Raw genomic sequence first — 26,197 nt, 5'->3', positions numbered from 1 at the left:
GCCCATTACATTTTGTGACTGCTACAAAAATACTGACGTCAGTTTTAGAAAAATTTTTTAGGTAGCAAGACAAATTGCACACTGAATAGTTAGCTCTCCAGTCTTTCTATCCTCCTGTAGTTTGGTGGGGGAGAGAGAGTTATATTCCTACTTATGCAGGAATTTTAAAAAGCATTTTTAAAATAGAATCCAGGAGGAGGGGAAGGGTATATCTCAGTGGTAGAGTGTGTGCTTAACATGCATGAGGTCCTGGGTTCAATCCCCAGTACCTCCATTAAAATAAGTAAATTAAATAAAAAACTAATTACCCCCACAAATACTGATTAAAAAATAAAATAAAATAAAATAAAATAAAATAAAATAAAATAAAATAAAATAAAATAAAATAAAAATGTTTAAATAAAATTTAAAAAAAGAGAGAGAATCCAGGGGGTGTCCCTGTCCTGTGCACACTGCTGCTCTCCACACTCATCAGACACAGGCCTCCTGACCCCTGGGGGACTGGGCTCATTTCGTGCTGTTTAGTCATAGATTGTCCTTAAAAACCACCATCCACCTTATGCTTTTCTATTTCAGTGTGAGGGGTGGAGCCTGTATCAAACAAAAGTCACTGAGTGAAGCCACAGCTCAGGACCTTTTGGGAGAACTTGAGAAATTTACCAGGAAGTTAACCTGCAACATTTGAGGTGGAATTTTTAAAACAAATAAGTCTTCCACCTGTGGGGAGAAAGTATTGTCTTTTTGCAAAAAAGAGGGGAAAAAAATCCAACACTCTAGATCCAGCCGGAGCAGATTATACCCACATGGTAGAAAAGCATAAATAAACAGGTCCTGAACAAATTTTAAAGATCAGAGCAGGTTTTCAAGAGTGCTGAGAAAGGAAATCAACCTCAGATGCATTTCTTTAGCTTGATTTTTTTTTTCCTGTTTAAAAAAATAATAATTCTGCTGTCTGCGGGGCACAGTGGTCCATGCTGGGAGTCCAGTGCAGAATGGAAACTGCTTACCTGAGGAGCTGGCATTAACATTACTCAGATCATCACACAAAGGAATGTAAACTCACCACCCTGGCAAGTCCCATGTGGGAGCTGTAGAAGCACGTTCTCTGGGACCGGGCCCTGGAGGCCGGGATGGAGTCCCAAGCGAGGGCTCTTGAGCAGGGATCTGAAGGGCAGGGAGGCGGCTTGTGCAGACTTTGTTTGGCAGGAGGAGGCCTGCGGGCGAGAGGGGCTGAAGGACGGTTTTATGAAGGGGAGCAGGGTCCAAGGGGAGCCCCATAAGAAGCAGGTCGGGCATCACTGCCACCCCGGGGCCTGACCACATTCTCTCTCTGGCCGGCTGTGTTCTCACTACGGAATCTCATTGCCAAATTCTAGTCTTCCCATGTGGATTTATTCTCACAAAGATTTTTTAAATGTTCATGCACCCCTGTGTTGATAGCAGCACCATACACAATAGCCAAGACATGGAAGCAACCTAAACGTCCATCAACAGGTGACTGGATAAAGAAGCTGTGGTATATTTATACAATGGAATACTACTCACCCATAAAAAAGAATAAAATAATGCCATTTGATACAACATAAATGGACCTGGAGATCGTCTTTCTAAGTGAAGTAAGCCAGAAAGAGAAAGAAAAATGCCCTGTGATATCACTCATATGTGGAATCTTAAAAAAAGGACACAAATGAACTTATTTACAAAACAGAGACTCACAGACAAAGAAAACAAGCTTATGGTTACCAGCGGGTAAGGGGGTGGGAAGAGATAAATCGGGAGTTTGAGATTTGCAATACTAACTACTATGTATAAAATAGATAAACAAGTTTCTTCTGTACAGCACAGGGAACTATATTCCGTGTCTTGTAGTAACCTATAATGAAAAACAATATGAAAAGGAATATATGTATGTGTATGGATGACTGAACTATTATGCTGTACATCAGAAATAGGCATAACATTGTAGACTGGCCATACTTCAATTAAAAAAATGCTTAAAGGTGAAAACAGAAGCTAAAATACATTTGATAAAATCTCAGGGGTGACCTCCTTGGAATTCCGCTCCACAGCCTCCCAAGCACCCCGCACCACAGGCGTCCTGCCACCCCGCAGTCCTGGTTAAGCCTGAGAGAGCAGGCGGGGCTGGCTTATAGCCTCGATGTTCAGAGAAGGGGACGCAGCATCACCTTTGTGCCAGAGAACACTCAAAAGCCCCTCAGCCCCGAAGCGCCCAGTTCAACCCTGAACACAGATAAGGTCCAGGAAGGATGGAGGCTTCCTTGTGAGCACCAGAAAAAAGTAGAATGATCTGAATGAATGTGTAATATTTTACCTTTTGCTTGCATAGAATGGCTTTAATTTTTCCTGTCAATAAAAGAACATTCTAGTTGTTTGTTAGGGCAAAAGGCTGTACTTACTTCCAAAGCAATTTGTCTTTTTGGTTCAGTTTGCCTCGTCAGTTCAGTTTTTCAATGATTATTATTTACTACCATTTGCTAAAGCAATTCATGCCTTAAAAAAAAAAAAAAAGAGTTAACCACAAAACTCAAAGAAATCCCCGTCTTAGATTCCAGTGTCAGCAGAGACTGACATTCTCTGGAGGTCACATGAGCCCTGAGGATGGCTGCCATGTGGTGACCTCGTGCTGCTCCAGCTTCTAACACGCACTGACCCAAGCGCCAGGCTGTCTGCTCTGGTTCTAGAATGAGATCCAAGCCTCCCTTCTAAGCAGGGCTGAGCAGCCTCCTCCCACCCCCACGCCCAGGAGTGAGAACCGCCAGCCAAAGAGGATTAGCGCTGGCTTTTCAGGATGGCGACCTCAGAAGCCTTAGCCCAGGATGCTCCTGGTAAAGAGGGCCGGGAAGATGACACCGACCTTGGATTCGCAGACCCCGCAGTACCCAGGGTGGTCCACACAGGCTCCTGGAGTGTCAGACAAAGCTGGAGAACATGCATGTAGAATCAGAGTATTTGATGATTGGAAAACGTTCTCCCCTCAATGTGCTAGATTTTAAATACTAATCCAAAATATGAAATGCTTTAAATGAAGGCAGAACTGAGCTAAGTATCATTTCAAGTGTGATGACCTACCCTGGTTTTTTTTACCTTTTAGCGATATTTTATTATTTCAGTAGGTCTTTCATAGATGATACAATTATTTTAATTTAAAACCTATATTTGGTGAAATAATATAATTACACTTTTTAATTATGTGAGTAGATTGTGTAATAACCCTGAAATCCTTCCTCTCCCTGCCAGTTCACAGCCTGTCCTGTTAACAGCCTAAAACAGTTGATGGACCAGACACACAGGTCAGTTAGGACCTATTTGTTCAAAGCACTGTTATTCTTATATTGTTTTGATGGTCAGCGCCTTGCAGGATTGGAAAGTGGTTAGTCTCCAAATTCATGCTCGTTAAATTTGTATTATTAAAACTTGTGTTTTCATGGTCAGTATTTGCATTGCCTGCGGCTCTTTCTTTGACCAAGTGAATTATAAATCACGATTTGGATTTTTGTTTGATTTTTTTTTTTTTTTTTTTTTTGGTGAATTGTCTTGGAAAGGAGATTAAGTATTTCTTCTCCCAGGGGAAAAAAAAAATCCTCAAAGTTCCACGTCGTTCTGAATTAGGTCCCACGATTGTTACGTGATCTTTCAAAGATTCCTCTTCCTAAGGCTTCCTGTTTTGCATTCATCTTGCCCACATTGGCTTAGTGACCTGAATCCTTAGCAGATTAACAGCAGGAAATGTTGTCTGACAATTTGCTGCCAACATCTCATATGTGTGATGTGAAACTCTTTGGAAAAAAAGCAAGCCCAGTGTCATTGCTGGCCAGGAAGGAGCATGCTTCACTGGAAAGCTGCTGTCTGCCACAGCTTACATCTCTGAGCCCAGAGCTCTGATTTCGAATAGAGGCATAAATTGCTGCAACAAATGAAGGCAGAAACAGATTGTGGCTGAAAGAAAAAGGCCTCTTTTTTTTTTAAACAAATGTATTTTTCTTAATTGTAGTTGATTTACAATGTTGTGTTGGTTTCTGGTGTACAGCAAAGTGATTTCGTTTATATATATACATACACACACACATGTTCTTTTTCAGATTCTTTTTCATTGTGGTTTGTTACAGGTTATTGAATAGAGTTTCCTGTGCTCTACAGTAGGACCTTGTTGTTTATCTGTTTCATGTATAGTAGTTAGTATCTGCTAATCCCAAACTCCCAATTTATCCCAGCCCCACCCCCTTTCCCCTTTGGTGACCATAAGTTCGTTTTCTATGTCTGTGAGTCTGTTTCTGTTTTATAAGTATTTTTGTACCATATTTTAGATTCTGCCTGTGAGTGATATCATTTGATATTTGTCTTTCTCTGACTTACTTCACTTAGTATGAGCATCTCTAGGTCCATCCATATTGCTGCAAATGGCATTATTTCATTCTTTTTTGTGGCTGAGTAGTATTCCATTGTGTATATACACCACGTAAAAGGTGGGGGGCTTCACGTGCAGGAAGGGACTCTTGCTGGGTATGTGCTGAGAGTATCTGTGCAGAGAATCTCAGTCAAACCTAGGTCAACTCTACCTACTTGTCTGGGCTGTGCTCCTTGCTGTATAGACGACAGTATGTAGTTATGTTTTGGCCCAGGAGGTACCAAAATGTGCCAGTACAGACAGTGCATATTAAAAACCGTTTTGTGTGTGTTTGTAAGTGATAATTGAATGTACCCTTAGTTTACGGACAACCGTACTATTTTCAGCTGTTTCCCACTTTTACCTGTACAAGATTTGTTTCCTACACGAGGAATGGGATGATTTCAGTGCAGATGAAATAGGCACCAGCGGTATATCAGACTCTGTACCAGATTTCAGCAATAGAAACCCTAAATTTATTGGGCTCCTTATGACAAGGGCCTGCTAATAATAAACACGGACATTTATTGGTTATTGCTGCCCATGAGCTGGGCAGCAGGCCTGCTTTCCTGTGTTTTATTTACTGCATCAATCCTCTGAGTAAGGACCAGTGTTATTTCCACTTTACAGTGAGGACAGTGAGGTTCAGGAAGGTTAGATGACTAACCTCACGGAGCCAGCGAATTACAGAGCCAGGGTCCAGCCTGGGGCAGTCTCACAGGCCTCATTTCGAATGGAATAATGGGAAAACACGTTGAACTGTCTAGGGATATCCATTTTAAAGGTGTCTACATAGTGCTAGATGAATTCTAACCTCTAGACAGTTGAGACATGGAAATAAACCACTGTTTCATTTAAAAACTTACCACGACCAGTACAGAGTTCCATGTTCATATTTTTCCAGGATGCTCTGATCTTCATGGCTAACTTAACTAAGACAGTGGCCCCTCCTGAGAGGGGGCCGCTGATGAGCTGCAATTTGCAGGCGGAATAGCGCGCCCTGCCTCGTCTTCCTCGTGATGGTGCAGCCTCCGATAAATCAGAACTCCAACCCGTCTTCTAAGGCTAGAAGATTATACTTGACTTTACACTTTCCTCTAATTTCAGCGTTTAGCCTTTCCTCAGGCTGATTTAGAGCTTTGTGAGATGGAAGAGGAAGATAAATTCTCGTGAAGCCTTGTGCCGAGATCCAGTACAATTTGTGCCCCCTGCTTGTGCGCGCACTGTCCCGAGCACGGCTGGAGAAATGATGTCCGGCCGCTGCAGGCCAGCCGGCGCTCATCTCGGGGAAGGCGCCGCGGGTGCCCTGCCTCCCAGGCCGGCCGTCACGAGCAGCCCTCACTCCCGGGGTCCTCCCCTGAGTTCAGTGCCCCGTGTTCGCTCCTCCCAGCGCCTCCCCAGCCTGCTAGGAAGACGTGAATGCTTCCGCTCTTTCACGGAAGAGGAAATCAAGACAACTTGCCTGGGTCATTTTTAGTAAGGTAGCAGGTTCTTGAGTAAAAGTCTATATTTTAGCTCTACCAAGGGAAAATGTCACTCCTTTCTTTTTTTAATGTTCTTGGGGGGGTAATTAGGTTTGTTTGTTTATGTATTTATGTATGTATTTACTTATTTATTTTAATGGAAGGACTGGGGACTGAACCCAGGACCCGGTGCATGCTAAGCATGCACTCTGCCACTGAGCTATACCCTCCCCTCAGTGCCACTCCCTTTAAAAAAATTCAACCAAATCAAAAGCATTTCTATTTTGTGTATTTTGTCCTTAGCTTTAAATGCAAGTTCATTGGTTGGTTGATTGGTTGGTTGGTTGGTTTTGTAGTCTGCTGGTTTATCATTGCTCATTGGCAGCATTTTATGTCAGCATTTGGATGGTGTATCGTTTCTTGAGAACTTAGATTTCTTTAGAAAATCTGGTGGAAAGGATGTCTTAAGATTTCGAGCGTGTGTACATGTGTGAATAAAAATGATAGCAATGCAGTTATGAATGTGGGGACCAGTGAGCCTACATGAGATTGGTGTGAGCCTGAACCAGGTCTGAAAAAGTTACACATTCGCTCAGAAAAAGAAGAAATTGCTTTAGGGCCCCCATATTTAAGAATTTCTAAGCAGTAAACTTAATGTAGCTAGTGTACCTTTCAGCCCTGCCTGTATGGATTCCCTGGGATCTTGAAAACATGCAGAGGCCTTGGGCCCAGCTTCAGAAAGTCTGATTTATTTGACCTGAGGGGGTTCCTGGACAGTGGCATATTTTAAATGCTCCCAGGGCCCACAGTTGGAAACCATGAGTTTAAAATATTGCATCTACGACATTGGTTATGATGCGCGAGTAAGAAAAATTTTATGTAAAGTTTCAAGTGACCTTTTTAATCTCTTAATGGTATTTGACCAAAATGAGGCTCCATGTCAGATAAATACAAGAGGCAGGATGCCAGCGGAAACATCTCTGTATTCTGCCGGGATATTCAGGGAGTTCACAGAGGGGCAGCTGGGATGTAAGGCAGGGTATGGAAAGTGCCCTCGTGGTGCCATGAAGTGTGATCCTGTCTGCAGGAGAGAGAAAAGTCACATTTGGCTGGGAGGATGGGAAAGGCTTTAAAGAAGTGGCCCTGGAGAGGCATCATGAAGGATGGGAGAGGTGACAGGCAAAGGGCGAGGCAGAGCATTAGGGAGACATTTAGGGCATCAGTATAGGGAACACCCACAGTGGACTGAAATGCCTCAAAGCTGATTTAGTCCATGAATTCTCAGTGAGAATATAAAGCAGAAATTCTCCTTGGTGACTTTTGGGTGGTGCTTGAGAGCTAACTCGTTATCTTGAAATTGGATAAAGGAAAAGGCATCAATGCTGGTGAACCCTGACTTCCACTGTCAGACTGTGTCACTGGATACATAATTCTGACCAAGAGGAGGGTCTCTGCACAGGCAGACTCCAGCTAATCCATGGAGAAGGAATGGTTAAGATTGGAATATTTCCATCTTGCCGCCTCAGATGAATGTGTCTAGGGCAGTGATCATGAGTGCTGATGACTGCTAATATCACCCCCCCAAAAAAAAAGAGTCATTTTATGTCTCCTGATGAAATTACACAGCATCATTTATGGGAAACAGTCAAACAAGAATCTGATCAAGCTTCTAGAATTTACTCTCCATTTACAGGAAATGAAGAAGGCAGGAAAACATGTTAAATTACTCCATGGAGAGTTCAACTGAGGGAACTCTAAAGGCAAATGACCTGGTCTCCTAGACAAATTAATTTCAAGGGGGAAACTAAGCTAAGTGGAGAAGTTTTGGATTAAGAGAGACCCGAGAAATATTTAGGCAACTGCAGTATATTGGCTTATCAAACAAAACGAAAAAGAAAAAAAAAATCTTTGAAACAATTGAGTCAATTAAAGTACTGACTCAGTATCTGGTGATGTTAAGGACTGACTGCTAATTCTGTTTAGATGTAATAAAGGTATTGAGATGACATTTTTTAAAAGAGCAGAGTTACATACTGAGATGCGTAGAGATTAAGTGATTTGCTGTGATGATTCAGAATAACCAGGGGACGGATGAGTTGAGGGAAACTCCAGATGAACCAAGGTTGTGGTCCTCAGAAGGCATTTGTTGGAATACGTACATGTGTGCGTCTAATTGAATCACTGTGCTGTACACCAGAAACTAATGCAATGTTGTAAATCCACCATTGGTTTCTTATAAAACTAAACACATTCTTACTATATGATCTAACCATCATGCTCCTTGGCACCTACCCAAAGAAGTTGAAACAGGAGTTCTGTTATTCCAGGAAAGCAAAATCAATTTTTCTGGGTGTCCAGCTGCTAATAGCGAGTTGGTTACATGAACCGAGAATGCCTTTGAGTCAGAGACGTGACTTAACAACTCACAGAAAACAGCAAATGAGACTAGAAACTGTTCATCTTCTCTGATTAGGTAAATTATCCACTGATTTAGAATTCCTCTGTCAAAAAGGTGTTTTTTAATATACTGAGTCTTGATTCATTATGGCTGTTTATAAACACACCCAGTGACAGAAAGGTAGCTAGAGTTGGTCACTTACGGAACATCAGATCTTTGGGAACCAAGTATTTAAATTCTCTGTAAGGTCTGGTGATTGTAGGATTTCAGCCATGTTGTAGGTGTGATGACCTACAGAGGCGCACGGTCAGCATGCAGAACTCATTGACTTGAAAAGTCAGATAATCTGCTAGGAAAAAAAAAAATCTCCTGAGTAAGAAGAATCAAGAATTTGAGGGAGTTGGGAGTGATTGCAGAGGGCTGGGAAATAGTGCCTCTGTGTGTCCTGTCCCAACTCCATCCAGGGCCCGTGTGTCTCTCATTGCGTGTGCGGAGGGCGGTGGTCAGTAGTGATGTCGGCCTTGAGCAGAGGGGCCCAGGTGGCCTTTATCTCAGTCTCACCGTGCTCCGTAGAGCCTCCCATCCTCACTCAAGGATGAGCACGTGAAGGCCCAAAGGACGCGAGAGGCCTTTCCGCTGTCATCCAGCGAGCCAGCAGCTGTGGTGATGTTAGCAGGTAGGAATTTCGTCGTTTACATCTAACCAGCAAGAATGGATTCTGGACAACTCGTCTGGGTTCTGAGAGCCAAAACAAACAAACAGAAACAAACCAAAAAAACCCCTTCAGTATGAAGAATGGACCACCATGTAATTGTCTTAAGAACCGTTTCTAGACTTCAGATATGTTTAAAATCATCAGAAAAAGCCTGGTCTACTCAAGAGAGAGCTGTGAGTCATGGACAGAAATCAAACTGTGAGAAGCCAGAAACTGAAGAACTAGTTAGCACAGTGGTCTGTGCTGAGCTCATCCTTCCACCTGTTAGACAAAAGCAAGAACACAGCCGTCAGAAGACAGCTCATTAAAGCCCAAGGCAGCCTGCAGAGCATCAGAATAATTCCTGCACCGGGGCCTGGCTGTGGTCTGCTGGGCCAGAGGACAGAGAAGGCTTTGCAGAGGAAAGCTTACTTATTTGCATTTGTTTTGTTTTGTTTTTACTCATTGAGGAAATACTCGTCCAGACACTGATGTGTATTTGTGTGTGTGTGTTGTGGTCTAGTTAAAGCCATTAGGCAGTGAACAGATCATTAATAACTAAAGAAAGAGCAGGCAGGTTAACACCAAGGATGCCGATTGGCACCACGAGGACCTGCGTGTGCTCCGACAGCAGAGGTGCATCCTGAGGTCTGTGTCATGTGTTCTGCCATTTGTCCTTCACTTGGGCCATAGTAGCTGACATCTGTGGGATGCCTGCTATGTGCCGTCGCTGGACCGAGTTTGAATACTTTATATTAATGCCAACCACTCCAAAGAAGTAGACGGTCTCAAGAGGGAAAGCAGAGAGGTGCGCACAGCTGCGGGGCCCTCGTGAAGATGCAGCCCAGGTTTGTCTGCTAAAGCCACCGTCACAGCCAGTGCACAAGACTGCCTCCCCCGTCTAACGTCTCTGAACCTCTGTGTCCTTACCTCTCAAGTGGAGGTAATACCAATGGAGACATTGGAGGAACCGACCTTTTTTGTATGAAAACGTTGTAATCTGTGGGGCATCATTCAGAAGTAATATGCAGTTATTTACAAATAAAGCGTTTAAGGCAGCGAGCAGCATTTCATTGTCACGAGGCTTAGTCATACCCATGGAGCACTGGTATGTAGTTTTGCTAACATGCAGTGTGTTTTCATACGTTATTAAACTTTTTTCAATTACACCATTGATACAATCCAGGCTTCATGTTTCTATCATAAATGTATCTTTTTTCCTGAAGAGTTGCGCTTGAGGGGACGAATTAATTTCCAATATAATCACAGTTACACAGAAAGTACCACTTCCGGATCTTCCAGATACTTACTCATTTGGCTGCTCGTTGTTTATCGGTTTTCATATTTCCGGTATTACATTAAATCTTAAAGACAAATATGCTTAATGTATGAGATGTGAAATGCTGGTACTGCACAAACAGAAAGTAGTTTAGCTTAATTGTTGCCAGTTAATCCATCTCAGACTCCAAGGCCAAGCTGAAAGGCCTTTGAAGGTTTAAATGAAAATACGACTCTGTGTATCACCATAAATTAAGCCGATGGATTTTTTTTCCCCAGATGACTGCCTTTTTTCTTTCTCCAACTGACTGCTTTATGACCAAAAGTACAACACGTGTATCTCCATCTTAGATTTATAATTTTTAAATTATATTTTAAAATAATTTATTTTTTAATGCACAGCTACATCACTGTACATTAAAAAAATTAATGATATCAGAAATAACTAAAATCTTTCAACTTAATGAACGTTTTTGTTATGTTTAGTGAGAAGGATTTTCTCTAAAAAAATTTTAAAAGAAAGTTGAACACTGTGATAACAAAATTGAAATTTGTGGCGGGGGAAAAAATAATAAATGAATAAAGTTTAATGAGCTTTAGAAACAGAGCCATAACTAGAATTTCTAAGTAAGGTCTGGGATGTAAAGTTTTAAGGGAAGTTCTGTCTGAAGCAAGGAATGGGGCCAGTTCTTCTAGGCTCAGAATCTGACCATGCTGGGGAGTGAGTTTGGATATTTTGAAACACAGCCGTTGTGGGTCCTTTAATGCTCTGAGTGTCAGGATTTTTATCTTTCAGAAGATACTTGAGGCTTCCAAGCACCACATCACTTTCCCAGCTACTTCCGTTTAGAAGCCATCCGCAGGTCGCCTGTGCTCACGCGCTGGCAGGAGTGACTGGGGTTTGCTGTTTGTTTGTAGGAGCTGGTCTTTGTAGGGTTAGGTCCACTGTGTTGAGCCTCGTTTCTGGTTAAAGAGGAGATGCGATGTGGTCGCACCGCTTGCCACTTACTGAACAGTTACAGCAAGCAGTATTTGAAATTTGGCCCATTTTTATTCATGGCCATTGAGAGAACCTTTGTTGTGTGTGTGTACACTCACTGACTTGTGTTTGTTTTGTTTTCCATAGAAACGCTCCAGAGGCCAAGTGCTGTTTGATAAAGTATGTGAACATCTGAATTTGCTAGAAAAAGACTACTTCGGGCTTACATACCGAGATGCTGAGAACCAGAAGGTGAGTGCTTGAAAGCACTGCAGCCTGCGACGGCTGCTCTTCACCGCGAGCGATGAGCTAGGGCTCAGTTGGTAAATCGCTTCCTCCGCCTCCCCTCACACCCTCACGTTCGCTGCTCAGAGGCCCTAAATGCTGCTGTTCCTCACCTTGTTTCTTCATGAGGGAATTGACTGACAGCTTCCTTTCATCTTGAGTATTTTGGAAACAGTAAGTCATGTTTCTGGTTTTCATGCTTGAGTTATTTATGGTTCCAGAAAAGCATTATATATGGTGCTTTCGGGAGGATGATCTGTTTCAGTGGATTTGAGCCAATGAAAATCAAGTATGTTGCGACTTACACAGAAAACATGTTCACCAGATGCCATGTTACTGTTAGGTCCTCTCAGCCTGCTTTCACGTACTTGCCGAATCAAAATATGAGACGGCTCATGTCCTGGTGGTTGTCTGATGTATTCAGTCGGCGTTTAATGTAATACCCTCCAGACTCAGACACCTGAGTAATGCAATCTCTTTCAGAGACTTTACTAATTATCACAATTACCTGAAAAATAAAGAAGAAGAAACTGTTTCCATTGTCTTAAGACTGGAAACGGAGTCACAGAAATGGTGCGCGGGGGTGTTGTTTGTTCTGTTGATGTGCAGTGAGCCATTCTGACATCTCCTGGATTCACCGGGTGGTGTCTGACTTCATTGTGAAACACCGAGTGTTCTGATGAGGAGGATCATAAGTCTCAAACAAGTGTTCGTTTGTTAAGGAAAGTTTTCTAAGTAGGTGCCGAAAAAATCTGTAATCACAGAAGTCACTATATGGGGCTGAATGGCTCGGACATCTGTGGTCAGGTTGCATGTGCAGTCAGCGCTCCATATTCTCAGATTCCACCTCTGTGGACTTAGCCAACAGCAGATGAGAAATACTCCCCCCTCCAAAAAATCCTGGAAAGTTCCAAAAAGCAAAACTTGGTCAATGCCTCGGCAACTATTTACACTGTATTAGGTGTTATATATTAATCCAGAGACCATTTCAAGTATACGGAGGGATTGTGTAGGTTACAGACAAGTACTGCACCGTTTTATAAAAGAGACTTGAGCATCTTCAGATTTCAGTGTCCTCCGGGGCCGTGGAACCAGCCCCTGCAGTCACCGAGGGATGACTGTCTTTAGTTTGTTCTCGTAATTTGTTTGAACCTAGGATCCAGCAATTTTCTCCTCTGTGTGCCAGCTTGAATCCCTGTGGGCAGTGGTTGTAGAAGAAAAGAAATTTGTCAGGCCTGACTTGTGCATGCGCACATCTTCTCGTTAGACGGTGCCTGGGCCCTCGCGGGGCTAGTGAAAGGGGCAGCAGATGTGTGGAAGGACCCTGCTTGGAGGCCCTCGGCAACCCCGCCCTCTCAAATAGCTTTAGTCCGTGTGGCTCCCTGATCGGCATTGAGTCATCTTTATTCTTCTCTGATTCATGTTCAAACTCTCGTTTCTTTTTCAGAATTGGTTGGATCCTGCTAAGGAAATTAAAAAACAGATACGGAGTAAGTTCTTTTGGGTTATTCTGTGTGGAAATGTGAAGATTTTCCAAGAGTGGAGCTGTCTGAATTGACAGCCCGTTCCCACATGGCTGGTGTGAACACACTGTTTTGAAAGACAGAGATTAAGATCTCAAATTTTATCTTTGGCAGGTTGGTCCTAACTCAGATACCCAGTATTAATTATCACAACTCAAGGATAAAAATCACATGACATTTGACCTCGTTCCTTGCCTGTACACAGCTGTGAAATCTGGTTTAATCAAGCGATGCTCCAGTTGACAGTCATTTAAAAGTTCCAAACTTAATTATTAATGTCATATTAATTCCAGCTGCCACAGGCAAGCAGTCAAGCTAAAAGTAATAGTCATTGAATAGTTTAGAAATGGAATAACAGGTCAGACTGAAGTTTACTGTCTTGTAACATCTTATTTTCTTGGCCCCTAAAGGCAAAATAAGAAATGCGTATTTCTTGAGGGGAGGGTGTAGTAGCTCAAGTGGCAGCGCAGCTTAGCGTACACAGGGTCCTGGGCTCAATCCCCAGTACCTCCTCCAAATATGAATAAATGTATAAATCTAATCTCCCCTCCAGAAGTAAAGAAATATGTATTTCCTAATGGACAAACTAAATACATGAATGGCCCACAAAACTGAAACATGAGTAACTAGTAAGTAATACAAAAGGTGCTAAGTCTTTTTTTTTTTTTGTAACATTTTTTATTGATTTATAATCATTTTACAATGTTGTGTCAAATTCCAGTGTTCAGCACAATTTTTCAGTTATTCATGGACATATACACACTCATTGTCACATTTTTTTCTCTGTGAGTTATCATAACATTTTGTGTATATTTCCCTGTGCTATACAGTTTTTTTTTGTTTTTTTTAACATTTTTTATTGATTTATAATCATTTTACAATGTTGTGTCAAATTCCAGTGTTCAGCACAATTTTTCAGTTATTCATGGACATATACACACTCATTGTCACATTTTTTTCTCTGTGAGTTATAACATTTTGTGTATATTTCCCTGTGCTATAGTTTTTTTTAACATTTTTTATTGATTTATAATCATTTTACACAAAAGGTGCTAAGTCTTACTAATAATTAAATGCAAATTAAAATCAGACATTTTTTTCATCTACTCAGATTAGCAAAAATTTGTAAAAGTTAGTAATACCCTGCATTGACAATTTTGTGCACAATTGGTAGAAACATAACCCTTTTAGGCACTTTGTGTGTTTATTAAAATGAAAAATGTGTTTATTTCTGACTGTTAATTTTTACTTGTAGAAATGTAACTATGTATGTGCAAGAGGGAAATTGTGCGTATGTGTACATGTGTGAAAGCTCACGATGACACCATTTGCAGTAACAGTAAACTGGAAGCAACTCAAATATCCGTTTATAAAGAAATGATTACATCAATCATGAAATAGCTGTACCTTGAAATTCTAGGTAGCTATTAAATAGGGTGAGTGGAATAAGCATGTCTCGGCTCCCATTAGTCAGATGTTAGTGAGAGAAATAAATCGTTTTTGTTTGAAAACAGTTATGCATATATAGATACGTGGAAATTTGGGAAGAAAATAGATGACCTATAGTAATTTATGCTCTAATTGTAGTATATTAAGAAATTTTAAGATTTGGCAGGCATAAAAGACCAAAGGTAGAATTTTTTTCATGAGAATGAATTCTCGGGCGGAAGGGTATAGCTCAGTGGTAGAGCACATGCTTAGCATGCACGAGGTCCTGGGCTCAGTCCCGAGTACCTCCTCTAAAAATAAATAAATAGACCCAATTATCTCCCCACCCAAATATATATATATAAATAAAAAATAAAAATAAATAAATAAAAGAATGAATTCTCTTCAGGTTGACAATTTTCTGTTTATTATAAATGTGTCACTTAAAATCCGACATCGGCATTGCAGAACGGCATTGTGCACAGGCAGGCTGCTTCATTTCCTGTCTCTAAGCAGGGCCATCATCTGAGCAGACACGGGCTGGCAGGCCTCTTTTTGGCATCACCACATCCTCCCGGTGGTTGGTTTTCAGCAAACTCTTCATGGGGCTACGTATTTCAGCTTTAATCTGACTCTCATTCATTTCAAGTTTTATGCCTCATTTAACTGGATTTTTTTTTTCTTGACTATGGTGTAGATTGCATTTTCCTTAAACTTTCCCTGCAAAATCATGTCCTGCAAAACCTTCTGATTGTTTGGGTTATAACCTGAGGAAAGTGGATTCCTTAGGATCCGTGATTTTTCTAAGCGTGGCCCCCTAAGCCCCACTCTATTAGAACCTCAGAGGAAGCCGCGAATTCCTGGGCCATGTTGCAGATCTTTGGGGTACGGCCTCTGGGTGGAGCCTCGGAGTTGGCATTTTTAACCAGCACCTCAGACGCTGCCTGAGGCCCACTGTCGTTTGAAACTCACTTTCCTGTAATGAGGATTTTTGCACTGAAATATCTTTCTTCTACTTTCATTACGTCTTAGTCTCCAACTTAGAGTATTTACCCGAATTTATGATGAGGTGGTTTAATTACGTTGCTGAACTGTTCATTGGATTCACTTTGAAGTGGATAAAAATTATAAAGGGCAATAAATCCACTTCCCATAACTAATCCATTAGTTTTAATTCCACTTGCTTGGGGGGAAGCCAGCTCTCATTATGAACCTCACCGTCGGCCAGCAATTCTGTTTTAGCAGGAAGTAGCTCGGAATCAAGAGGAAAATAAAAACAAATCAGACTATTTTTAGAATAACAAAAGGACTCTTTGGAGACCAGTGAGGAAAACAATCACTAGAAATATATTTGATGGGCAAATATTTTATGCTTTACAATTCTTAGAGCCCAGGTTTCAGAAATATTCTCTGAGTGGTTTAGAAATAGCATTAAGCCTCCAGTAATGCCTGGTCCTACAACATGTCCTTTAGAAGGACTGCGGCTGCTGTCCCTGCCAGACGAGGTAGTTTATATATATATACATATATATATATAAATGGATCACTGTGTAACACAGGGAAATACATGCCAGATCTTGTGGTAGCTCATGGTGAAAAAGAATGTGAAAATGAATACATGTGTACTCATGTATGGCTGAAAAAGTGTGCTCTACACCAGAAATTGACACATTGTAAACTGACTATAACTCAATTAAAAAAAAAAACGAATCACTATGCTGTACACCAGAAATTAACATTGTAAACTGACTATATTTTAATTAAAAAAAAGTTTCCCCAAGTAAGAACTTTCCGAAGCCCATAGAGCAGCTCATTTCTTAATATGACAGCAAACCTTTCCCATAAAATAAAAATATCTTGAACAGTCCCTTGACATGCCTTATTATGGGATTTGACCTGTAATAACAAAGCCAACAGGACAGAGGCAGTGGGATCACGTCTGTGGTGTCGGCATGTGCGCGTCCCAGAACTTCAGAGCAGTGGATTCTGATGATCTCCAGACTCGTGTGATTGAGGATTGTCCGTATCATTCACTTCTTTCCATCTTCCCAAGGCTTTCCTCCGTCCCTGGGAAAGGGAGGAAGCCCAGTCAATTTCCTTGCTAGTGAGGAGGATTTGACTGCAGAAAAGCGGAGAAACTAGATCAACTTTCACACCTACCTGTGGGTCTCATTGAAGGGAGACGTCCTTTTCTGTTGATGATGAAAAGTGCTGCATAGCACAGGGAACTGTATTCAGTACCTTGTAGTAACCTTAATGGAAAAGAATATATACCTATGTGTGTATGTAACTGAGTCAATGGGCTGCACACCAGAGACCAACACAACATTGTGAATCGACTACACTTCAATTAATAAAAAAAATTTTTAAAGGTCGCCTGCGTTTGTGTCAGAAGCTAGGGCAGTTCCAGCTGTCGGTTAGTAAAGTAAGTGTAAAGGGAACGTCCAAGTATTTATTCTAACTTTCCTCTCCTCTCTGTAGGTGGTGCTTGGCACTTTTCATTCAGTGTGAAGTTTTACCCGCCAGACCCCGCCCAGCTCTCTGAAGATATCACCAGGTATTTGACAGTTGGCCCTGAACAAGGCAGGCATATCGGGGGGTCGTGCTTCTCTTAAATTCTCCCGAGAAGAGCGTGCTTACCGCTGGGAACCTTACCATCAGTCACCCAGGCTGAGGTGGCAAACAAGAGGCAACTGGGTAAGAGCAGGCATCTGAAGGGAAGATTTGCCAGATCATGTGTGTTCGCAGTTGACTCGGTGGTGAGCTGACACTTCCCTCTGCCTGACCCTGGTGGGAAACTGAGCATCAGCAGAACTGAGGGGTGTTGTCCACCCACCACCGCCAGGCTGGCTGGGATTCAGCCTTAAGGGCTACAGCCATTCTTAGTGCTCCTGCTTTAAAACTTACAGTGAAAAACGTGTCTTCGGATGCTTATGCCCTTTATATAACCAATCTGATAGGTGATAGCTGTTTTAAAAAAGCACACATGCATGCACGCACACACACTCATACACATGAGCACGTACTCGTTGAATAGTTTACCTTCCATGACCTATGTATGCAAGCAAAATGGTTAACTCATTTTGGGGGAAAAAGACAACAGGAAAGGAACCTCGCGTTCTGGCGTGATGACCGAGCATCAGGGCTGTCCTGGGTTCGCTGCGTGTCCTCCTGGGCCTCTTCCAGTGCTTCCTCCTTGGGAAGCCCTGGTTTTCTCACTGGTTTTGGGAGCCAGTTGACAGCCAGTCAGAGCGACCTTGTGCAGTGTGGCCTGACGTCCTTCATTGGCAGGCTTTTCAAGAGAGAGAAATTACTCAAAAAGCTTCAATTCAATCACTTGCTGTGATTAAAAATAGTTTCAGCAGACATGTTAGGAGAAGGGTGAAAGCTAGTTTTTTTCCTTTACATTTGCATTAAATATAAATGCAATTTGTAACTTCTCATTCAAAGATACTTCTTAGTCACGTTGAGGAACAATTTAATAGTGGCTAATTCACCGTAGAGAGCCTGTCAGTGCCTGGGTTCGGAATCCAGCGCCTTTCGATTAGTGTCATGTTTGTAGAGCCTGTGAAGTGTGTAGAAGTTTTTGTATCTGGATGCTTGTATTATCAGCTTAAAATTACGAGGCCCCATGTTTAGAAGGGGCTTTAAGACTTTATTCTCTGCTTCAACAGATGAACAGTTCACTTCTTATATGAAAGGTCCCAAGTGTATGTTATTGTTATACTTAGATCCTGGGCCATGCAGAGTATTACTAAGACGCATCAGTGTTCACACCTACCTTGGAGACTTCTGAGTTAGTATTACATCTGTAACCCTTAGAAGCAGAATAAGAGAGAAGATAAAAGTCAGCTGTTAATGGCGATATTTGTGTGATATTGGCAAAATTATAGGGAAAATGTTTTATATTCCCCCAATTTAAAACTGTTTACTTACAGCAATGAGGTACTCAGATTTTAAGGCAGTCATTCTCCAAAGTTAGTCTTCAGATCCTTTCAAGTCTAGGAAGTTATCTAAATAAAGCAATGAGAACTTGAACAGGAGAAAGTTCATTATTATAAGGAGACCAGGTCACCCAGAATGCAGGAAGGCGAGCAGCGTTCACGGCGGTGCAGCCGGTGCGTTACCTGAAACACGCCTTGGTCCCGCGGCAGGACGTGCATCTGGACATCCGAAGGAGACTTCCTTTAGGCTAGTTGGGGCCTAAGAATTATATTTAAGAGCACCATTTTTATATTATGATTCCCTCCACCAGAGATTTTGTTTGACTTTAAATAGTGTCTTAATGTTAGAGGAATATGTGTTTAGGTTTCTTTTACTCTGTGCTTGGTCAGTAAAACTACTGTGAACATTAACTCACCTCTAGATATTATACTTTGTAGTCCCGTGTCTTCCCCGTGAATCTAGATCCAAAGATAGATGCCGGGAAAGGTGTCCCAGGGGTTGCCCCGCGGGGAGGCGGAGCTTGCGGCACCCTTGGTGCCGGGCAGGCGCCTTCTCACGCGTCCTGACCCCGCTTCCCGCTCCGTGCTCTTGGCGCCCGGAAGGTACTACCTCTGCTTGCAGCTGCGGGACGACATCGTGTCCGGAAGGCTGCCCTGCTCCTTCGTCACCCTCGCCCTGCTGGGCTCCTACACGGTGCAGTCAGAGCTGGGCGACTATGACCCGGAGGAGTGTGGGAGCGACTACATCAGCGAGTTCCACTTCGCGCCGAACCACACGAAGGAGCTGGAGGACAAAGTGATCGAGCTGCACAAGAGCCACAGGTCAGAGCCGGAGCCCCACTGAAGCTGTGCCCGGCGGGGTAGTGGCCCCCGCCCCGCCTGCCTTTCCCGGGACTGACGTCTGTGCATTAGGGACGGACTGCAGCTCCGGGTGGTTACGCTCTCGCTCAGGGCGTCCCTTTGTGATGTTGCCTTTAAAAGCCGTTTTTCCTGTTACTCTCCAGCCCCCCACCCCTGCATCCCCCTCAAAGCGCAAATCCTTGGGGTCTCTGAGCAAACTTGCTTATTAGCAGGAGAGCTAAGCGGGAAACTTTACAGCCCCTCCAGGTCCAAGAAAAGCATCAGTGTCTTACCTTTTATTTTTTCTCATCAGAGGGATGACGCCGGCAGAGGCAGAGATGCATTTTCTGGAAAACGCCAAAAAACTCTCCATGTATGGGGTGGATTTACATCATGCCAAGGTATGCTGTGCTTAAACTCCTGACTTCTCTGTCTCATTTTGTTTGAGTGTCCAAGACCCAGTTGTCACAAATGTTACGTGCCAAGTACCGTTGGTGCCTCTGCTCTGGACACCCACCGGGCACTCGGGAAACGCAAGTTAAATTTAAAAAACTCTCTCTCCGAAGTTTAGGCACCATGACACATAATCAGTACTTTGAAATAAGATTGCTATTCTGAAGTTCAGTTGAAATCAACCAGCCAGGCTAAGATGGCTTGGTGGATGGGTGACTCGTTGAGGCTGTGTCTTGGCTTCAGAGTCTCAGGGAGAGAGCGGTTGGACCCAGACTATAGGAGGGGTAAGGCTGTGAGAATGCAGGATCACATCGGCAGCCTTTACTCCATGTCCTGCTTCCAGAATCTCTGTTTTTCCACCTTGGGAGAGTGAGCGTGTGGACCGTTAAGCTGTCCTTTGAACAGCTTGACTACAAGCACTGTGGACATGCAGGCAAGCTTCCCTGAAAACATTTATCATCTAAACAGAAGGAATTTGTTAGGGTCTTAGGGGTGGGTTCTGTACTTCAGGAAGGTTGGAAAGATCAGTGATTTGAAGCTCGGGGCACATTCTTCTGATCAGGGCAGACAGGGCGCCGTCGTTCTTGTGTGGGAAGGTGCCTTTACTTCGGAGGGACACAGTGGTCACAATCGCACGGTCGGGACCCCGGGGAACATGCAGTTAACAGGCTCCCAGGCCAGCAAGTGTCTTCCACGGTCAGGCTTGGGGCCAGGAAATGAAGGGGGCTTCAGCCGGCTCTGTCCAGGCAAACATCTCAGCCTCCATGGGGACCCTGGGCAGGGAGAGGGCGGCTGTCCATGATCTGCAGGGTCTGTTGATGCTGCAGGTGGAGCCGCTCCCCGGTTGGCTTTGGGGAAGCTGACTGACCCACCATGAGTTTGGTCAAGAGAATGGCGAGGGTCAAATGAACTTAGGTCTGACTGGTAATGGAACACAGGTCTGTTGGGTCATTTTGTGCATCACGAGAGATGAGACCCAGCCGGAGCTTCCCCCGGGAACGCGCGAGTGTGTGAAGCCCGAGCCCCTGGACGTCTGTGTGCGATTCCAGCAGCAGGTGTAGCTCTGTTTACTTGCTGGTTAATTATTCTACATTTTCACTGCCTTTGCACTCAGATAAAATGCTTTACGGTGGATGCCAGCTGTAAGGTGGGTGAGGATCTAAAAAGCGAATAAGGACACGCACTCCGACTGTTTTCCTCTTTGAGTTTTTCCCCACGTGGCTAGAAGATAAGGAAACGAGAAGGAAGTGACGGAAGCCTGGAAATTTGAGTGAATCCAAAGCTGTTTGTCGTTACATGACACACAGTGACTCACTCACTGCTCTGGGAAAAATAAATAAATGAAATACTAGGGCCTCCATTGAGGAGAACAGGAACTCGGGGAACTCGGGACGGATCCGCGTTCCTGTAGGTAAAAACGAAATCACGTAACGTGGCTGCAGCCGCCAAGTTAAAATGGAGGGCTGCTTTTTCATCCCATAATGTGATCTGAAATTCTGCCAATTAAAAAAGAAAGGGAATTAAGGAGGTGCCAGTGCGGCCTGGTACAGGATTTCATCCGACTACTGAGTGTAACGGGCGATTTGGTTCTGGACTCCATTTACTCACGGAGCCGCCCTCAGTCATAGCAAGAAGGACATTTTACTGAATTAAATCAGAGCGAATTTCCAGTTATAAGTGAGACGCTTGTCTCGCCTGATGGTGTGGAAGGCGCCGAGCTTTAGGACCTATCTGGAAATTCTGAATGGTGATCTTGGACTCCACGGGCTCTGTAGAAAGATGAACACCCGTCTTAGATGAAGGTCCCTTGTGGAAACCCTATCCCTCACGCTTTGTTTTTTATCCATAGGAAGCCTGTCTCTGCGTGTTTGTCATTTAATGTCACTCTGAATAGACTCTGCCAGAGCCACTTCTTTCATGTGAGATTCTGAAGTGTAGATACAAATCCATACCGGAGGCTGTCCCACGGACCAGGAGACGAGGCAGGCGGCAGAGCTGGAACTGTGGTGTTAAGTTAAGCGAGTCAGACGCTCGTTTATTTTGACTACGCCAGGCTGAGATTTTCCAGGGCTCCTTCAGAGATCCCTGCTGAAGGGCGCGTGAACTGTGTATGTTGATAGGAAACCATGTGTCACCAAGGAGGACTGTGGCTCTGGCTGGCTGTACAAAAGACCTAGCGGGCTGCCTCGTTGCTGAGGGCTGCAGGAGAGCCTTGGTATCCACAGTGTCCTTTTCCTGTCTGCTGTGCCAAACACGCATCCAGTTTTAAACCTCGCTTATTCCTGCCATCTTCCTCCTCCATTTGCCTTTTCTTCCGACAAACACATAATGGCTTAACACTGCCGGGCAGGCCCTGTGCTGACCGTGTGGTTCCCAAGATGAGCAGAGCCCGCTCTCCACCAGCGGGAGCTGCAGGACAAGGGAGGGGAGTGGGGGTTCACTTCGGCACTTGGCTTGGCATGCGCCAGCGGTAACACTGATGCCAAGACAGAGGAGTGTGCGTTGGAGGCCCCGAAGGAGCCTCCCTGGTCTTTCCCGTGGAGGGATTCCATTCTCTTGTGATGCAAAGACACTAATGAGTGATTTTAAAATAGATAATAGTGGGGCGGGCAGAGCTCAGTGGTGGGACGAGTGCTTAGCTTGCATGAGGTCCTGGGTTCATCCCCGGTCCCTCCATTAAAAAGAAATGAGCTAGAATAGATTACATAATACTGACAAAAAAATTATTGAAGACAGATAATAGTGGGAAAGGTTGCAAATGTCCTTTTCCTCCCTTGGCCAGAGGCGCGTCTCCCGCACTGCTGTCCTCTCTTCATCACAAAGAAAGCGAATCAAGGAGGAGTCACTCCAGCAGCCCCCCTCCTGCAGGCGGTTCTGCCCGTGGCCTGGGGGCTCACCTGTGCAGTCCTGAGAGCAAGGGGGCTGGACCTGAGGGTCCATCCTGCCAGCTCCGTCCAACATCAGGTTAAAGTCTTTCAGGTTAAAGCCCTTGAGAAATGGTGGGCAGTTCCTGGTCTTTGCCATCTCCTCAAACTTAATTACCTTGTAATATCCTGCCATCAAGTACTTCCACTCTGTAATTTCATGTCTGATGGGGTGATGCGTTTCCAAGGAAGAATGTTTCATTTTAAGTCAATTAGATTTTATTTGTAACCTTACATTTCCCAGAGATGGACCAAGATGTCTGTTTTCGATCCTGGAAACGTTCATCCCATGCTTTGCACTGACAGGGTTTGGGAAGTGAATTCGCCCGGCACGAATGAGTCAGTATCCCCTGTTTGAATTCTTCCCTGCTCCCCTCCCACCTCTGCTGATGCAACAGAGACTCAGGGAGGGGACAGCCCTGCCGCTGAATGTGGCAGAGACCTCAGCTTCGCCCCCACGTGCCCCTGCTTCCAACAACCAGTGAGAGGTGGAGTAGGGACCGCACCTCACATGGCCCTGCCTCCTGTCCTTGGTTTTCACTCCACTCAGCCGCCCCAGAGGTTCACTTTACCCTGACTACCCCCAATCACAACACTCAGGGCCATAGACTGCTTGTGGCGTGTCTCGTGAGCTTTGTAGAACATCTCTGAAGACGTCTGGGACCTCTAATCACTCACCCCTAAGAAATGAGCGACAGATGAAATGTGCAGGTAGCAAAAGCAGGTTGCAGACATAGCAGGACCCGTTTTGTTTTGTTTAGAAAGTATGTGCATTTATAGACTGCATCTGTGTTTGTGTACATGAGCCCCATTACTAAGGGTACGTGCCACTGGGCAGTGTGTGTGTCTTGGGACCTGTTGAGGAGTACACTCATATTTCAAAAAGACTATTTGATACTCAAATTTTACTCTGACAATAATGGGATATTAAAAAAAATAAAGGCTATTTTTAAAGGAACAAGTCCCAAAACACTCAGTAGGAGAGGACGAGGCTTCTCTGTATGTGTACATGTTGGTTCAAAGTCCTGCCTCTGGAACCAGGCCGTTTGTGCTCACCTGGGACACGTCGCCTTCAGTTTTCTTGTCTGTACAATGGGGATAATTAACAGCGGCCATCTCAAAATAATCATGGGGACGGTGAATAATATATGTGAAGTGGCCAGAGCCACGCCCGGCCCTCAGGGAGGAGAGCCCAGGCTCCCAGCCAGAACTGGCACTGACCTGCTGCGCCCGGCGGGCCTTCTCCGTGCGCAGTGTTTCCCTGGTGGGTCCAGGACACCTGGCCAAGCGGAGCTCACGCTAGCAAGTCTCTGTAGTGACATGTGTCTTCATCAGAAGGCTGTTACTTAGCAGTGCTGTTTGAAAAAATGGCTGCATCACTTTTCATGTTTAAATCAGAGCTGCAGGGGGTCAGTTATTGGTTCTAACACAGAGGCTTGACCAGTGCACCCGGCCGGCCGTCCAGCCATAGATGGCATAGGGGAGATTCTCACCCGTAGTTTGTTACTGCTGTTTTCCAGGATTCCGAAGGAGTCGAAATCATGTTAGGAGTTTGTGCGAGCGGTTTGCTGATTTATCGCGACCGGCTGCGCATCAACAGGTTCGCCTGGCCGAAGGTTCTGAAAATCTCGTACAAGCGGAACAACTTCTACATTAAGATCCGGCCAGGAGAGGTAAATAGACCCCGATGTGCATGTACATGGGGAGGAAAGTTACCTGAGAGCAAAGAAGAATCTAAGTCACCTGCTCCCAAGTCGCGACCCTGGCAGGATGTAAGGAGTCACATCCAAGTGCCTAAGGGAATCTCTTGTGGGTTTGTCCAGTAAACGGTAATAAAACGTTCTCCTCTGTTTCATTGTTTTGTTCTAATTCTCCCCCACTGCATACATTAATTGAAAGGTTTTCCTTTTGACATACTTTAATGTAAAATCAAGATTCATGAGTAATGTTTTGTATTTTTCAAGTGGTGGCATCAAAGACACTCCTAGTTGTTAAACCTCTTTGTGAGTAAAGAACAGACTCCTTCCTGTCTGTCCTGTTTCTCTGTCTCCACGTCCCCTCTCTGTCCTCCAAATCTGGTAGCACCCTAAAGGGAGTAGCTTAGACACAATGAGCATCAAGGTACAAGGAAGATTAGAACAAGTGATGCCAGGTGTAAATTATGCAAGTGTTCCACAGCCTGAACTATTTCTCTCCCTTTTTTTTTTTCAATCAGAGAGACTAATGAAAGGATCAAAATTGTTAACTAATCCTTGCTCCTTAGGCAGAAGCATCCATGATCAACTTTTCTTCTATAGTGGTGTGACATAGTCCATAGTGAATATCTGCTCTTGTCTACATAATAGATAATTAATGAATACGTGCAGTTTCTAATTAGTTAATATAAGGGAGGCTGCCAAAGCTCTAAGATTATAGCTCATTGATGTTTCTGAACATCCCTGGTGCAATATAGAATTCTCTCCTGTCTTCAAAATCAGCCTCTCCACTGGTGGGAAATGCTAGTTTAAAAAAATCAGACTGTATGGGATGTGACGCATAGCATGGTGACTACAGTTAATAATACTGTATTGTACGTTTGAAGTTGCTAAGAGAGTAGATCTTAAAAGTTCCCCTCATAGAAAAAGAATTCTGAACTGCATGTGGTAATGGATATTAACTAGCCTTATCATGGTGGTCATTTCACAAAATAAAAAAGTGTCAAATCATGCTGTACATCTGAACTAATATAATGTTACATGTCAGTTACATCTCAATACAAGAAAGTTTTAAAAGTTAGACTGTAAAGTAATGTAAATATAAAATCAAACTTGTCTTTGAAGACCGAAATGATCTGCCAGCTTTTCATGTAAATACCTGAAATTCATTTTTTATATTTCCTAAAGATTGCCTGTTACACTTATAAACAATTTATATTCGACTTTTTTTTAACAGTTTTTATTGACTTATAATCATTTTTATATTCGATTTATTAAACATGTGTTAAGTGAGCATCTGTTTATTGCCAGGCACTGTTGGGCTTTGAAAATAAGAGGATAATTACGACCTCGTTCTTGTCCTATAGGGACTTTCTGTTCAGCACAGAAACAGACCCGCACACGTGGAATTGCATCAGGATTCAGATGTGATAATATTGCGTAGACGTGGGATGAGCATCGTGTTGGGAGAGGTCGAAGGGAGCGTCGGACCAGGGCGTTGGCAGAGCGTAGGGAGCCATGGGAGCTTTGTAACTGGGCTGTGACATGCCAGGTGGATATTTTGGAATGCAATGCAGCAACTTGGTAGTGTGACGTGGTAAGATCTAAACTAGGGCAGAGGCTGTGGGAATAGGCTGGAAGGAGCAAATGGAGAGAGAGGTTTCAGACAGAAGCAGTAGGTCCTGGAGACAGGGAGGGGGAGGGTAAAAAAGGCAGGAAAAGAGTGTAGGAGAATCAGAGGTTTGGGGTCTGCATGAGAGAAGTCGATGGCAATGGTGTTATTAGGTAAGAAATCGGGGAGAATCTCAGGAAAAAAAGCATTGAAATTCCTGTGGGGACAGATTTCTGGGGGTGATTCTTGCGTAGTAAGAAGCATAGGACTTGAACAG

At 43.7% G+C, this 26,197-nt stretch overlaps 1 protein-coding gene across 23 annotated transcripts in view; it reads left to right on the top strand.

Annotated features, from left to right (window-relative positions):
• The window catches only part of LOC105086006 (band 4.1-like protein 3), a 189,462-nt gene that overhangs the window by 132,198 nt on the left and 31,067 nt on the right, over positions 1-26,197 (top strand). For all 23 annotated transcript variants that reach the window (XM_064481575.1, XM_064481578.1, XM_064481594.1 and 20 more), the window contains exons 4-9: positions 11,365-11,469; positions 12,950-12,992; positions 16,935-17,010; positions 19,001-19,219; positions 19,551-19,638; positions 24,135-24,287. In XM_064481575.1, coding sequence (XP_064337645.1) covers positions 11,365-11,469; positions 12,950-12,992; positions 16,935-17,010; positions 19,001-19,219; positions 19,551-19,638; positions 24,135-24,287 — 684 coding nt within the window. The remainder of the gene's footprint in view (positions 1-11,364; positions 11,470-12,949; positions 12,993-16,934; positions 17,011-19,000; positions 19,220-19,550; positions 19,639-24,134; positions 24,288-26,197) is intronic.

This window comes from Camelus dromedarius, chromosome 32 (assembly GCF_036321535.1).
Source record: "Camelus dromedarius isolate mCamDro1 chromosome 32, mCamDro1.pat, whole genome shotgun sequence".
NCBI lineage: Eukaryota > Metazoa > Chordata > Mammalia > Artiodactyla > Camelidae > Camelus > Camelus dromedarius.
Note: the sequence above shows the minus strand (reverse complement) of the source record. Positions and strands in the feature narration are given on the sequence as shown.